The sequence below is a fragment of the Acanthopagrus latus genome, chromosome 8, assembly GCF_904848185.1.
Source record: "Acanthopagrus latus isolate v.2019 chromosome 8, fAcaLat1.1, whole genome shotgun sequence".
NCBI lineage: Eukaryota > Metazoa > Chordata > Actinopteri > Spariformes > Sparidae > Acanthopagrus > Acanthopagrus latus.
In genome coordinates this window covers 23037665-23053466 of record NC_051046.1, presented here as the reverse complement: position 1 = coordinate 23053466, position 15802 = coordinate 23037665, and the positions used below count along the sequence as shown (strand labels likewise).

General features: G+C 39.2%; 1 protein-coding gene across 3 annotated transcripts in view; it reads right to left on the bottom strand.

The window, feature by feature from the left end:
• zgc:173742 (DNA topoisomerase I, mitochondrial) overlaps window positions 1-15802 on the bottom strand; it is a 32240-nt gene that overhangs the window by 7517 nt on the left and 8921 nt on the right. For 2 of the 3 annotated variants that reach the window (XM_037106207.1, XM_037106206.1), the window contains exons 3-14: window positions 15023-15077; window positions 14374-14420; window positions 12087-12206; window positions 11817-11925; window positions 11583-11716; window positions 11283-11398; window positions 9697-9818; window positions 7242-7364; window positions 6923-7110; window positions 6284-6428; window positions 4229-4372; window positions 3534-3719 (exon numbers count right to left, since the gene is read on the bottom strand). In XM_037106207.1, the coding sequence (XP_036962102.1) occupies window positions 3534-3719; window positions 4229-4372; window positions 6284-6428; window positions 6923-7110; window positions 7242-7364; window positions 9697-9818; window positions 11283-11398; window positions 11583-11716; window positions 11817-11925; window positions 12087-12206; window positions 14374-14420; window positions 15023-15077 (1489 nt within the window). The remainder of the gene's footprint in view (window positions 1-3533; window positions 3720-4228; window positions 4373-6283; window positions 6429-6922; window positions 7111-7241; window positions 7365-9696; window positions 9819-11282; window positions 11399-11582; window positions 11717-11816; window positions 11926-12086; window positions 12207-14373; window positions 14421-15022; window positions 15078-15802) is intronic. The other variant, XM_037106208.1, reaches the window with a different exon arrangement.

Here is a 15802-nt window from a genome sequence, read left to right as displayed (position 1 = left end):
AACAAACTGGGTCAGTTTGGATATTTTTCTTTGAAATTGCATTCAATAACTTCAACTGAAAAAGCAGAGAGTAACAGTGATGCTAGGTCTGAATGAAGTTGCATTTGTGTACAAATACATTGTAATTCATAAAAACACAAGAACTGGTGTGTGTGTGTGTGTGTGTGTGTGTGAGTGCGCACGCATGTGTGTATGCATGTTTGTGTGTGTTTCAAGTCTGATTTAATTTGTCTGTCTCAGAGCAGAACCAGAGAAGTAAAACTGGCACAGTTACATGTGACATTTCCAGCCACTGTGGGTTCCACAGATGCACTGTTCCCCTAATAAGCTTGTAAAATATGCAAGACACCAATTAATAGCAACAGATGCATTGCTTTATATAACACACTGACACATTCACTGGCAGATGCATGTAGCAATGTTGTTTCCCTTGGCAAATAAACTGAAAATATGAAATGTAATGTGCAAGTGCTTTCTGGATGAAAATGTAAACCAGTGTCTGTCTAAATGTCTCAGAGAAGCAGAGTCACCAAAGTGATGTCACTTAAGTGGTTTAGTTATGTGTTAGTTGCGCCAATGTGGCAAGAACAAAAATAATCATTTGGAAAATAACTGAATGCATTCTCAGCAGGCTGAATGAACCCAAAACAATATGCATTTATGCATGCGCTGGTGTCTTGACACACTAGGCTATCTGATAAAAACATTCAGTGTTCTCACTGGTGTTCAAATTGAGTAAAAACTGGGTACCCGTCTTTCAAACAATAAACAGACACCAAAGTGCTGATCAGTCATTGCCTGGGTGTTCATGGCTGTGAAGACCACACCTGTGTTCATGTAGATATTCAGCTGATGTTATTTTCTTTTCATTAAATAAGACGTACAGTACTGGCCGTCTATATCATGCATAACAGGGCTCCACTTAATTGCCATGGTTGTATTCATTCCCTGCAGTGTCCAATGTTCTTTGCATGCACTTTTTTTTTTTTTTTGCAGAGGCAAAAGATTGTGTATTAGTATGTATGAGCCAAATATATAACCTTAAGTATTAGATTAAATAATTTTAAACCCCCGCCAGATGTTAGAAATGGAAATTCCTTCCTTCCACCCTTGTTCGGTTTCATTCCATGTGACATTTTGCAGCAATCTCGCTGATTTCCCTGGGAATTGAGGATGCAAAAATATGCAAGGGACTAATTAATTCTAGCTAATGTGTTGCTTTTGAATACACTCATTTGAATAATTATATGTTCTGCCAAGAACTACCACAAAACACTTTGGCTGTCAGGTGTTCACATTTCTTTTTCTATCTCTGGAATAGGAGATAGCATGGGCTAACACCAGGCTAGGGGGTGGACATTTACATATGCATACATTCACACACAAACAAGTGTGCCAGCTGTTTGACAGATTAAACACAACTTCACAAAAAAAAAGACTTTCCAGACAGATTTGTCCTCATGTACTTTGGCATTGGCTAACCTGCTCATTAGAGTACACATCATCATTGACTGTAATAGACAAAGTACCTGAATTACTGTAATTAAAGCTATAAAAAATAGATTGAAGCTTAACATCTGAGTTATAAGTCAACATTCAAATGCTGCGCAGCCTTTTATTTTTTCCTTGTTTTTGCACGTCTATTCATTCTGTTTCAGTTCAGTAATTCGAGACACTTGCAGATCAGGATTAAGCTACACTAATATTATAAGCATTATACTAATACTAGGATTAGCTTCAAGTGGTGGCTGCAAAGGATTGTCTGCAACTAGTGTGATCCAACCATTTCCAGTAATAAAGAGTACTGAGTCCAAAGTAAAAACTTAAAGTTTATCACTTCCTAAATTAAAAGATGTTTTTATCTATCTCTGCTTCTACACATAATTGTGAGCATTTAACCTTTCATAAACAACTACATGTACATGCATGTATGTTTGTACAAGTATTTACTTAGTTACGAGCTTAATTAATTAAAAAAGTTGATTTAATAACAGAAAAAGATGAACTAATTTAATCTGATTTATCACTTAAATAGAATTGAGATTTTTTGGGTGATGGCATTATAAAATATGAAAGAAATATTATTAGTCTTCTAAAATACCAACATTGGCAGCCTGAACTTCGGAGATTTAACAGAAAGTCTGGGTGTGAACTGAAAGGGTTATATTTTTAGAGGGGTGGTCTAATGAAAGAGGCTACAGCATTGTATAATGGGAACTGTAGGATTCAGTGTGTTTGGAACTTGACCCAAAACAGGGACTGAAATTTAGATTATCTTCGCCTCTGCTGCTTAAATTAAATAACCTTTTGTTGTCTCTTGGAAGTTCCTCATCTTTATGGAAGGGTAATGCTAAATGGTTGGAATACACCTTTAACAGTAAATACCTGAGGACATGGACCTATTTGCACAAACAGTCTGAATTTAAACTAAAGTGCTCTGGTTTGTTTGGCTTGTATTTAAGAGTGCATGGCATCTTTTTTAAGTCACGAGGCTGTCTAATCCTCAAGTGTTCCACTCTGATGAATTCCTTTGAAGGTAACAATAGCCTACCAATACTTCAGTAACTCCTGTTTTTAAGGGACCAGTTGTTTATATACTGCTGTCATCAGACTATCAATGAAAAAAAATCAAGTCTATGTATATGTACTATCAAACTTTCTTGTCCATATCTTCTTCCATATTATGACTAAGTAGGGCTGAAAAATGAATCAATGTATTTGTCAAAACTGCATTATGGCTAAGTCGAATATCTATTTTGTAGGAGCAGCACTTTCTGATTAAAGGTACAATAAGACATAAAACAGCTTCATGATGAAGTACTACAGAGTTGCAGAGATGCCCTTGTCAACAAAACTTGTTCTCTAGATGTTAGAAACCATATTTGTTTGGTAAAAACTCAAACAAACATCAACAGCATGACCTTTTTCTCACTGGAACAGAAAACGGTGATGCTAAAATAATAATTCCTTCTAACCTTGAACCATAATACAATTGTAATATCTATCAAAACAATTACTGTATTATTATTTCACCAGATTGCACAGCCCTACTACTACATTCCACTTATGGAGTGCATTCAAACTGCTCTGAAGCTTAAAAGGAGGACGTAGTAGAATTCCCCTACATGAACACATAATCTAAGAAAAGCAGATTGAAGTGGCTCTTCAACAGTTCCTACAGACAGACAAATTAAACCAGCACAGCCACAGGAATCCAATCTACAACTGTGCCCCGAGGACATTTCTCAGTTCCCTTCCTGCCTCAGGCTCTGTGCATGTTGATATGTATGCAAGTGACCTTCTCTGCAGGGACTTCTGCCAAAACCCAAAGGGCAAAACCTGGATTATTATAATGAAATACACTGATTTCAAATTGCAATGAACAGTTTAGCCAAGGTTAGTTTCTTTGCTGAGTTCTTCTACTGAGAATGAACAGATTTGCCTTGTTTTAACTATCATCGTTCCTAGTCTATACAAATGCATGAAAGAAGGAATGAAAGTGAGTTTCAGGGGAGTGTTTTTTACCCCTTTACCTTCCTGATGACAGGGACCTTGTTGTAGTAGCGAATGCAATCTTTACCCAGGAAGTCAAACTCCACCACACACTCACTGCCTTCCAGTAGCTCATGGAGGGTAATGTGCTCGACGCGTAGCGAGCAGCAGCCCACCGTGTCTGCCGTCTCTCCCTCCTCCTTCTCATTACCAGCTCTCAGTGCCAGCTTATTTGGGGGGTCAGAGGATGAAAGAAAAAATTACACATCAAAATTTTCACGCATTCCCCCAGCACTTTCTCACCATTCCCCCAAAGCAAAACAAATTTGTGCCAGTTAGATGACTATTTCACAGACATCAATGAAGTAAAAACAGTGAGAACTACAAATCAAACAACACTGATTTCAAATTCAAAATAGTCTTTGGCATGAGCCAAAAACAATCATGCACTCGATCGATCATTTCCCTCAATGCAGAGTGAGATAATTAGCTTTGGGTCACTGGAAGAAAATGGCTACATGCAATCCATTTTTCTTCTTGCAAATCATCTTGCGCTCATCTATGTGACACAAAGCAATCAAGATGCATTGCACTGATTTCCAACATGTTCACTAATCACTAAGGACAATCTGTGAAACTGACCGCAGTCTATTTTTAGTATTGGTGTAAAAGTGGCTGTCCTAATTGCTGCATCTTTATTGTGGTGTTTTCCTTTGACCAGTGGCTCCAAACAAACCTTGTCTATGAAGTAGAGAGCCACAGCTCTTTGCCGTGTTCCCATCTGTTTAGATTTCAGATCTTGCATGTACTGGTTACGGATGTCATCCACGCACGACTTCAGTTTCCGAGCAATCTCATATTTCTCCCAGTCTTTCTCTCCCTGCATTCATGGGAGAAAAAAGTAAAGAGGGATGTAGACAAAGAAAGGAAGACTTAGCCCTCCCTGCTAAGTCTTCATTTCACTGAGCAGGAAGGTGAGCAAAGAGACAGTGAGAAGGAGAGATAACATTGGGGAAACACTATAGAGAGGAAGTAGGAGAAAACATGAAACAAAATAACACAAAACACTTTTCCTTGAAAAGCCTCAAAACAAATCATTATACAGTGTGGTAATGATAACATGAATGCAACTGGTTATAAAGGTAACACAGTAGAAAACCAATATAAAGACACAACTTCAATAACAAAATTATTTTCGCCTGCTGCTTGAATATTGCAACCATGACAAGATTAAACCCTGCATCAATGAACACACACACACACTTTCATAGACGCTAACAGGGGAATAACTTAACCTTTACACATGAAGGATGAAAAGGAGAAGGTGGATGAGTAAGCAAATGGAGGAGGCTGAGAGAAGTGAGAGAAGTGGGAAGAATAAGGAGTCTTCACACATGCATCAGCTTTAACACACCTCCCTCACGAGGGTTTCCATTTACTCTCAGAAAGAAAAAACATTATGGAAATTTTAGAATAGCATTAGAATTCTTTGAACAAGGAAGCATGCTAGTTGTCTGTACTTATACAATGGTGATCTAATATCAAAATAGTTTCACTCCAAAGCAACAATATTAGGAGTAACAAGGCTGCTAACAGGATGGAACAGGAACAACTTCTGAATGTGTAAGTAAATAAGAGCATGATTCAAAGAAAATAACATGTTAATAGGGTTTAAACTGTTGTTTCCTCAGACTTTCAAAATCTAAAGTTTATTCTCAAGTTAAACTGTTTCTTTAGATTAGCAGCAATCAGAGTGACCACAAGTTGTTTAAGCCTCTTTTTGTTACTGTGTCTAAGGATTTGTGGATCATGTTGCCTCAGGGCAGTCTCGTAAAAATAAAAAATAAACGGAACTGCATATATTAATCAGTTAAGCAGGCTGTTTTTCAGGATTATTCACTTTTAAATATAGTCTTGGAAATTTTGTATAGCAAAAAGCAGTCTGGAAATTATGATTTGTCAATAGGCAGATATCAACGAAAAGTTTATAACTTGGTGCAGCTCCTTCAAATAAGGTCTGGAAAATGAATGACACAGTTATATTCCTCAAGTAAACTGACTAAAATCTTTTAAATCTCTTGTTAAAAGTTATATTCTTTATTGTTGGTAGTGATGCAATGTACTTTGTTGTTAAATGCATGTCTTTGACAGCAACTGTTATAATGTTGTGGTTGTTTTTGTTTGACAATTGCCACGGACACCAAAATAATTCTACAAAAGGACAATAAACTAACTAAAAGCCAGCTGTTGGCACACGTTTTGAACATTAGTTCCAGGAAAAATAGATAATAGCCTGTTTTTCAGCACAGGATTACCCCTTTACGGCAGTGTGAACCTCTCTGGAACACAAATTGAAAATATGCTTGAAAAATGAATGAAATCAGGCTGTGAAATTAAGATTTTCATCCATTATAGTCAGCCTGTGGGCATTTTCTGTCGAAGAAACCTAATTTCTGTTAAGTTACACTCATCATAGCTGTGGAGGGCCATACCGCAAATCAGGCTTTACATTTTTGTCGCAAGCAGTTAAGTAGAGAGGCTACTATGGTAACAACAGACTGGTGGTACGTTCAGCTGTGTGTACTATATGAGTGTTGGCCAAATCTTATCATCATCTGAGGACTCAAACTTAGGAAGGTAAAGTGTTGACTCAAAAATGAGACAGACAGTGCCTGCCTATCCCTGAACTCAAGCAAAACACTAACAATAGTACCAAGTCATCATTTAACATTTAACTGGTTATGATGCATGTGCCAGTCCTACACATGTAGGAGCATTTTTTGACCTGTACCTTGAGTTTTGAATTGGCATTGAGCATGATGTATTTAATGGAGCCCTGGATGTTCTCAGTCCAGCTGGCCAGCCATGTCACAGTGTTGTCATGTCTAACCTCCTTCCAGTGGTGACCAGCAGGCGGTACAGGGATACGACCTTCTCTGTCAATGAAGAGTGAGACCAAGAATGAATGTGTGCGTGTGTGTGTATCTGTGTGTGTGCAGCAATAGCATTACAGTACAAGCTAAATCCTTCTGTAGAGGCTCAAGCTTGATTTGACGTTCCGCTTTAATATACCATATTTCTCGGTTACCTGAGAAAAACCATTTCCTTTGTCAGAATCTGGACAATACACCATCTGTAGCATTGTATTACCAATGCTTGTCTGTCAATATGGATATGCTTTGCCAAACTAACTAGTATAGTATACACTAGTATTGTGTATTATAACCTAAGAAAAAGAAATGATTTAAGGCTATTTGATACATTCTGCATCGAGGCCTTCTTTGCTGTGCATTCAGCAAGAAGGTCACACCAAGAGTGTAACAGTTTTTAGCAGCTAGGGTGACTGTTACTTCAGACCAGCCTTTACTTATGCATCACAACTCGATGACACAACCCTGTATGCAATTTGAGCCCTTTGCCCCAAGCTCACTTGCTGCAGTTGATGATGACATCCTCTGGTTGGATCCTTTTCTTCAGCATACCCTGTTTGGGATGCTCTCCTCTACCCCGGAACAGCCCTGGAGGCTCAATCTTAAAGTTGCCAATGCGTTCTTTGTGGTGGTCAAGCAGACAATAGCCATACTCATCCACAATCTTCTGGTTGGCCTCTTTCACAGCCTAAAGGAAAATTAAACAAAAACTATTAATATTTAATCTACAAACTGAATCCTCAACCTTTAGACAATAACAGAAAGAAGAGTAGCTTGAGTAATGAACTCAACAAAGGGGGGAAAAAGCATGAACCTTACCAGTTTCTCCTCTTTAGTCATGTTTTTCCTGGCCTCAACCTTGGCTTTATGCATAGCATGAAGCTCTCCGAAGTCACATTTTTCAAGATCTTGAATCAATGACCTCTCTTCATGGGTCATTTCCTAAACAGAGTACAAACACAAAGCATTCAACACTGAAGTGTGATCCCTTCTTGTGTCTACAGTTATATCTGCATAAATGCTGCCACACGTGTGGTATAGTTATAAAACAGTGAGTTTATTGAACAATTAATCAATACATTTTCTCAGTCATTAATCAAGCAAATTGAGAAAAACAGAAGAATCCCTCGGGAAAACTGTGACATTTTATAGACTAAACAATCATTCATCCATTCTCAGCTGTTTACCCTGGACCGAGTTATAATTAGCGACGGCCCTCAGTGACAGCAATAACGACTTGTTTTTTTTGTTTTATTTAAAGTTATACAGTTGAATGTTTCAGTGCGTTCTTAACTCAAAGCCTTAATATTTATCACAGGAGGTTTGCACATCCAAACACTTTTATGTGCTGAGATAAAAGTTGAACTGAAGGAATAAACAGGATCTTCACACAATGCTGCTTCATTCAATTTTAATTGAATTCAATTTCCTTTCATTACTTATCTTTATGGAGGCGGAGCAGACAGAAAAAGATTTAAGTGGTTCGCTATGAACGGCCAGAGTATAGACCATTTCTGCTTCAAAGGGCAACTGCTGAGCGGGCAGCGATTGAAGGCAGCAATAAAGCAGCATAGTTTCAACTGTAATTGTCAACTTTCAGAAGTAACACGGTGTTACCCCATCAAAGAGGTCACTAACAGAGCATTTCAGTGAAGGCTTTCTGGATCATCCCAGAGGTCTCCGGTGTCAAAATGTCATCAGCGCCCAAGTCACTTTTAATATGGTCTACTGCTGTAGGGCGAGAAAGTGATTCCTACAGAACTGCAGGTCAACATTTTGGGGTTTATCTGCCTGTAAGGCCCAAAAAAAAAATCCCTTTTTGGAAATCCTTTGAAACATCAATAATCCTTGTCATCAACTAAAGTATCGTCAAGTTTCTGCTCCTTTCCGTGTCTGTGTGGACTCCATTCCCGTAGTCAAAACACAGGCAGGCAGCATTGCAAAGGACAAAGGTGTTAGAGAGCACAACTGTTAATGACAGCACAACGCAGGAAAGACTCCCACACTGCTCCGAATCTCTGAGTGCACATAAATTAGGTAAATAAATCAAAATATTTTAGTTCCAGCTGGCAGTCCAGTTTGAAGGGGTGGGTGGCATGTGGGTTAATTTGATGAGGACAGAATCGGATATATCTTACACTGATCGGCTGGTCATCTGTCTTAGTCGGTCATGCCTTAAAACTGATCTGGTCCAGATGAGTTTTCAAGGTTCATGGGAGATGAGATCCAAAATCAGAAATATATCACCTCCATACCTCCACATCAGCACACATGTGCAAACACACACAACTCTCTCCAGAGTCGCTCTGACAGTATGGACACGCAGTCAGTCTGCGTGTCTAAGCAAGACTGACACCCGACAGTGGGCGGGCACTGAGGGCAGTGGAGCGAGGAGAGTTTTTTCCGGCTATAATAAAACAGTTTAATTGGATTTGTTCATATGCAGGGGAGCTACTTGTATGGATTAGCATACCAATGCCTTCACACAAATCGTATTTTCAAGTGCATTGAGCACTAAGCAGCGCAAAATTAATTCTGCATGATACGCCATGGGGCTTGGCACTGTGTTTTCTCTACACAGAGGACACCCTGATAGACACCAGCAAGCAGGTAGCAGTCATACATACTCACACACAAAGCTGGAATACAGACAACTAATACTGTACTTTGGATGTTATCAGGCGAAGGCTTCTGGAGCTGACAAGCTGACACTGCATAATTCCTCTGTACTAATGTCTTGACTAGGACAAAGTACCCATGTACATAGAAAATTATCCATAGTTGACAAAGCTCTAAGTCATCACTCATGCTAGCAGCATTAAGAAATATCTTCACACTCAGACATCTGACAAAACTGTCATAAGGCACTGGCATCTTTGATTGGAATATTAAAGAGTGTGTTTACATGTAAACATTATTCACCCCATTTCATTTGATAGTTGTTTTGAAAGTAAGTAAAAACATTTTTTAATACTTTTTTTTTTCCAGGATGGATGGCGATGGTGTAATATATATTGCTGAGGCTAAGATTAATAATTGTAATGTGATGATGGTCAAACAAAGTAGACTTGGTGCTCTACCATAACACCAGACTACAAAGCAGCTACTTCCCTCAGGCTGTGAGACCCCTTAATTAATCTTCACAACTCAGTCATCTCATTTGCTTATGTAGGTCCCACAGAGTCATCTTAAGTGTTTCATTACCAGTACCAAGTTCCCTGTAGTGCATTCTGTACTAGGGTTAAAGGGATCTTCAGGTGTCAGCTTGCTTTACCTTCCTCCAGTCTTTAAAGAAGTTCTCCCGGAAGACTTTCTTTGTGGTGTACTCATGGTCCAACATCTGAGCAAAGAACAATGCCACCTCCTCAGCTGCAAGGCTCAGCTTCACCTTCTTACCTGCAAACAGAGAAAACATAAGCATGTGATTCGAACCCAACAAACAATGACTCACCTTCGAAAGCTCAGATCAAAACCCAACAAGCTGTACCACCTGTCTCAGCTCCTCTAGAGTCCAGTCAGACTAATTCATGAATTTATAGAGGCTTTGCTCGAGGACAAAGATCTACATTCAGCCCCACGACTAAGACGGAGCTACAAACAAGAACATGTAAGCAGAGGAATTAACAGATCAAACCAACTCCCTGTGGGATTCTGTTGTCGTTGGACTGCTAAACAAAGCACAAACAATTACAGTCATCAATCAGTGTTTGACCCAAAACACCTTTGGCGTCCTGAAGATCCAAATGTGGGTGTGTGCGTGTCTTGACTTTTTGTGTGTTTTTTTTTTTCCAATGGCAAGACCTCTTCAGTTTTATACACGACTTTGTCCACTAGGCCTCTTAGGTTTAAGCTTTAAGCTTTGCTGGAATAATGTAAAGTCAAATTTGCTTGACCTTCCAAGTAAAAACCAGACAGTTTCCTTCGATTTTGTAGTTATAATCGTATTACATTTTCAAATTAATACAATAGGGCAGGGGTCTTAAATGCAATTTAACAGTCTTGTCTTTTTCTTGAACCGAGATGACTCCTCTTCCTCACAACCATGCCCAGGCCCAATTGTCCTTACATCTGCATCCGGAAAGACTAATGACATTTGACCTCTGGCTCATTTCATACAATCTCACAGCTGTCCAGTCAGTGTCAAGTGAGTTTGTTTTGAGAAATCGATATTTTCTTTTGAAATGTTTGTTGTTTTTCCTTTTTTTATTTTTCAAAAGGCACAGTGCTTAGGGGGATTAAGATGAATATATCAGCATGGAATAGAATATTCAAAATTAAATTATATTTTCATTGGTGTATAATTACTTGAAAAAAAAATGAAAAAACATTCAGTTTTTGTCACCTTTGAATGAGCCTTTTATACCTACAGAGAGCAGGTCCACTTCTATGGCAAAATCCACTATTTTGCACTGTCAGGTTTCTACAGTATCTCAGAACAGACAAACTGAACACTGGCTCTGGCGAAGGTCTAGGGGTTAGGGTATTGGTATGCTGCTGGTTGCAATCTTCAACTTCATGTGGCGTTTATGTATTGTGCTGTATTTTTATTTTTCTTCTTCCCCAATTTTACTGCTACACTTGATCCTAAATTAAACTTTTTAAAAAAATGTTTTCCATTTTCTCTTATCTTTGTTATTTTTTATAGCCCAAATTTACCCTTATCTTCACAAATCAAAAAGTAAAGTTACTGAATATTCCTGCAATGCATTTGAATGGTCTCAATAGCACCTCAGAGTCACCAGGATTATTACAGCTGTCTGTAAGAGAAAAGAAGTGGGGGGTGTCGAAAAGCCCTGTGATTAAACCATTTCAACCCTGTTTCATTCAATTTGACATATTCAGCTTCAGTGCTCAACAAACCATTATAGATGAAATGAACGTTGTCTGGCAAAGGCTCGTAGTTGGCAGGGAAGTAGGGTCCATTGTGTTCAAGGAACTTCCACTTCACCCCATCTTCGTACTTCTCTTCCTCCCACCTGACAGAAAGCATGATGATGAGTAAAATAAAAGTCAGAAAATGTATTCCAGAAAGTTAAAATTGCTTCTCTCTGCTTTCCCTCCATAGTTTGTGTTTAGTGTGTGTGTGTGTGTGTGTGTGTGTATGTTGCATGTTGGTCCAGACAATGCAAGATGAAAAAAGCTGCATTTTTTTTTCCCAACCATCTCCAGCGACTCTGCTCCTCCTCCTCCTTCTTTTTGATCTTCAACTGTCTTGCCTCCTCAATCTCTTCTTTCGTCCTCTTAGGTTTTTTTGAGACGGGATGCTCTCCCTCCTCTTTCTTTACCATCTGTGCCTAGAAAAAAAACACTTAAGATGTGAATTCAAACGCTCCCATCATAAACTGCATTTGCAGAAAACTTGTATGTGAGCGTTACTGATGGGAGACAGATTACCTGGGAAAGACAGCTGTTTACCTTTTCGGTTTTCTTCTTTGACTTCTTTTTCTCAACTTCCCTGTCACCTTCTTCTTGCTGCTTATGTCGCTTATTTTTCTTCTTTGAGCTGCAGGGAACCGCAAGACAGACAGAATACTAATACAAGTGCATGTGTTGCAGATGCCAAAATAATTTTGTGAACCTTTAATATTAATATGAATAAGCCTACATGTAAAAAATGTTTTTATTTCTGGCCAGTCCACAGCTCAAACAACTGGTCAGACTTACGATGGTGTAGTGGTGGAATGTGAAGGACCCTCCATGGGCTCATCCTTTATTCTTTTCCTTTTCAACCCCTTCTTCTTTTCTCTAAAGTCATCATCCATTGGCTCTTGTTTCACTGACTCACTAAAGCACAAAAAGAAGAGAGGACAGTCATTGTCTCTATACATTATAAAGGTGAATGAACTCCTTTTAACCTGGAATTTTCAATCAGAAACCTGCTTTGCATTACATTTCTTTTCATTTTTTCCTAGAGACTGCTGCTGCAGCTTTGATGTTAAAATTGCATACGCTCTTGAAACTCCAGTTTACAAGGGTAAGGGTATTTCTAAAAACAAATTTCTTAGGGCTTAAGTATTCTGTTTTGTTTTTTTTTATTTTGACTAAGAAAATCTGACTTGAGATGCTGATTTAAATTAGCCCCCACTCAATGAGCTAAAAAAATGAGGCAGAATAAAAGCTTAATGGCGCTTTTCACTGCTGCCTGCCACACTGCTGGCTATCGAGTTTGGACAAAATTACCCTCCATCTGGAATAGAGGGAAAAAAGCAACCTCAATGGTGACACTCTGACCACAAGAAATCATGTATAATTATGGTGATCAAGTAATATTATCAGAACCATAATGATAATGACATGATTACAGCAATTAGAAATAAAAAAATTAAATATCTGCACAATTACAAGCTAGGATTTCCCTGCAGTGTGAGGAATTGGTGGTGGGTAGGGAAAAAGCCCAAATCAAGGAATCAACACATTAGTTGTGACTCGGCTTATAAAAAACAGTGCTTTCTTTTCCTCACCACACGCTTCAATAGTATGTACAGTTACAGAATATATATGCATTACCGCTACAGTTTATACTTCTAAACATTTCACAGTCCAAGCGGACTCTGAAAGTCTGCATAAAGTCTGTTTGAGGGCTCTTGTGGACTGTATGAAATGTGAGTTAGACAGTCCTCAAGACTCGCAGACTCCCTAAGAACGCCAAAGCCTTACACAAATGAGCTAAAATAGGTTTCCTTACATCCCATAAGGCTTTGTGTCTCATCTCCCATCACAGATGAAGCAAATTTAACTGACAGACACCCTGCTGTCTGCCTGGAGGTGTCACAATTACATTCATCAGTGTTCTTAACCTCCACAGCAGGTAATCTACTTTTGACCCAAAGCTCTTTTTATAGTCACAAAAATATTTCAAATTACAGTTATTATGATATTATAGTTATGTATTTATTCATCCAAATCACTTACAATGAATGCACTTAGCCACATGGATACCACCCAAGAGTTACAAGAACCTTGCAACGTCATCAGCTAAGGTATTGTATGGGCCATAGTGCAGTTTGAACAGGTGAGAAGCAGTGGAAGATATGCAGAGTTTCTGCTGGACTCATGTCATTGAAAAACTTCTTCTACCATTTGAGATTAAACTTACACAGTAGGCAAAGTCTTTATCTAAATGTCCACCAATTTCTCTTCTTAGTTTACTTTGCAAACCTTCAACCATGCTGTGGCAAAGTTGTTCAGGTCAACTGCTCCGTGTGGAATAAAAAACAAAAGACAGTGTGTAGAAACATTTTTTGGGGGTGTACTGCGACCATGAGTAAAATCCATGAAAAAATATACTTTTGAAAGGGGTTGATTTTTACAGTCCATGGCTCTAATAGTCTTATGTTTTTTCTCCAACTCTGATAGGCAGCCTCATGTTAACTCCCTGCAGGAAACCCTCTCAACTAGCTCAGTTACCACCTGAGCCTTACTGGAGGACAAAACAACTTTTAAGGAAAAGTAAAAAGGCAGAATTTAGCTAAATAGTATTGCCAACTGACTTCTCCTTTGAAATGCCACTCGACATATTGGGTCGGTGTCTGGAAAACAATCCATTAACGGCTCTGTAGAAACACTGCTGTGAGACAGATTTGACGCAGCAGGCCTTCGGCCAAAGTCTTCCATCCCGGCAACACCCTGCTGAGCATCTTACTCCTCAAACCATGCATTGTCATTTATTACTCCTTTGACAAGGCACAGATATTTGTCTTTACTGCAGAGTAAATTAATTTTCTGTGAGACAGCTTAACACATTGTATAAAACGCGAACGGCTTCTGTCCAGGGCCCTTGATCATCAAAACACAAATTTCATTTCTATCACCTCAGGAGGGAGGAGCGGCGAAGGGAAAAAAGAGCAGGAAGATAAGATTTCTGCCACAATGACTCCATTGTAGCTTTACAATCTTATTATCACAGCGTTTAATAAGATACAGTCTACCCGTATCACAACTCCATCCCCACCTTGGACTGCCAGCTGACTCTTGTCTCTCTGTCTTAGATGTTTTCACCTGTGGAGAAGACATAGATACAGAAGACATTTGACACTATGTGTCACAACTTCAAGTTAACACCAACAAGCATAAGTCTAAAAACATTCATACAAGCACACAAGGTCATTTCAAATCTCCTAGGACTCCTGGTGAGAACATACATGCACACAGCTGTTACTTGTCACATTTCATGTCAAGCCTTTATGTGATCCTCTCTGTTCAATGCCGATCCAGTGAACACCATTTATTTAGTTTGATGGCAGGTTAATACAATTACTTTCACTGGTCTGGGCATTGGTATGGATGTAAATACACCTTGCCAATGTTCAAAGAATCAAATAGCATGATGGTAAGACCGTCTAGGATGTGCTGTTGCGCATACTGTAGCTATGACAGCCAGAGCTGGAGTCCCTGGGTAATAGGAGCTAGAATTCTCAGCCTGGTATCTGACGGCCTAATTCCAAACAGGGCAAGAGTTATGAAAGGACTCACATGATCACCACAATCCCTCCCCTGGTCAAGAGGACACGGGACTGCCATTGAGATGTTCTAAACTGGGGTCAGACTAACTAGGTGAAATATTAGCCTGTGCTGAACAGAGAAGACAATGAATGATTTACCTTCTTATGAGACTTTCCACTGTCAGTTTTTTCTGCAGATTTAGTTGACTTTGCACTGCAAATCAGGATGTCAAAGACAGGCAGGGATAAAAAGAAAGGCTTGTTAGAGATGCAGAATTTGTGACACATGAGCAGTTAGAGAAATACTGTGGAGAAAACTGCAAGAAGAAAGCGGCTTTCAGTTTTACTGTGTCATGACTGAATAGGCTGAAGAGAGAGTTTGAGCTGCACTTTTAAGTGCAAACTTGAGGAGGGAGCATATTAAGCTGATGTCAGACTCATGTCTTTGCCTGGTAAGTATCTCTCTAGTCAGACAATGCTAGAAAATGCCACCAATCAGACAATCAATGTCTCAGGGCAGCCCCTTAAGGCTCTGAACATGTTTCTTTTCTGTGTGACCTTTTCACCCTTCAGGCCGTGATGTTACAAGGAACTGAGCTGCAATTATTGCCGAGCTCTGTTCAATCTTTTTTATTCACAACTCAAGTTTTGAACATCAGACTGAGGCGGTACAACAGTTCATGCAGGAAGCCCTTTCAAAGCTCAGGAAAATTAGTTCCATGAGTCTTGAAGCTGATGAGGATAAGTTGATCCTCAATCAGTGATTCACTCAGTGTGCCATGAAATAACAGGAGGCTAGCTGTCACAGAGAGCTGCCTGCTCTTCTGCCAGTACCGCTTACAGGTGTCTATTCATCTCCCTGCTCTCATCAATTACACAAGCCAATGACAGATCACTCCACATTCATTTGTCTGCTCACATATGCATGGTAATAAACGC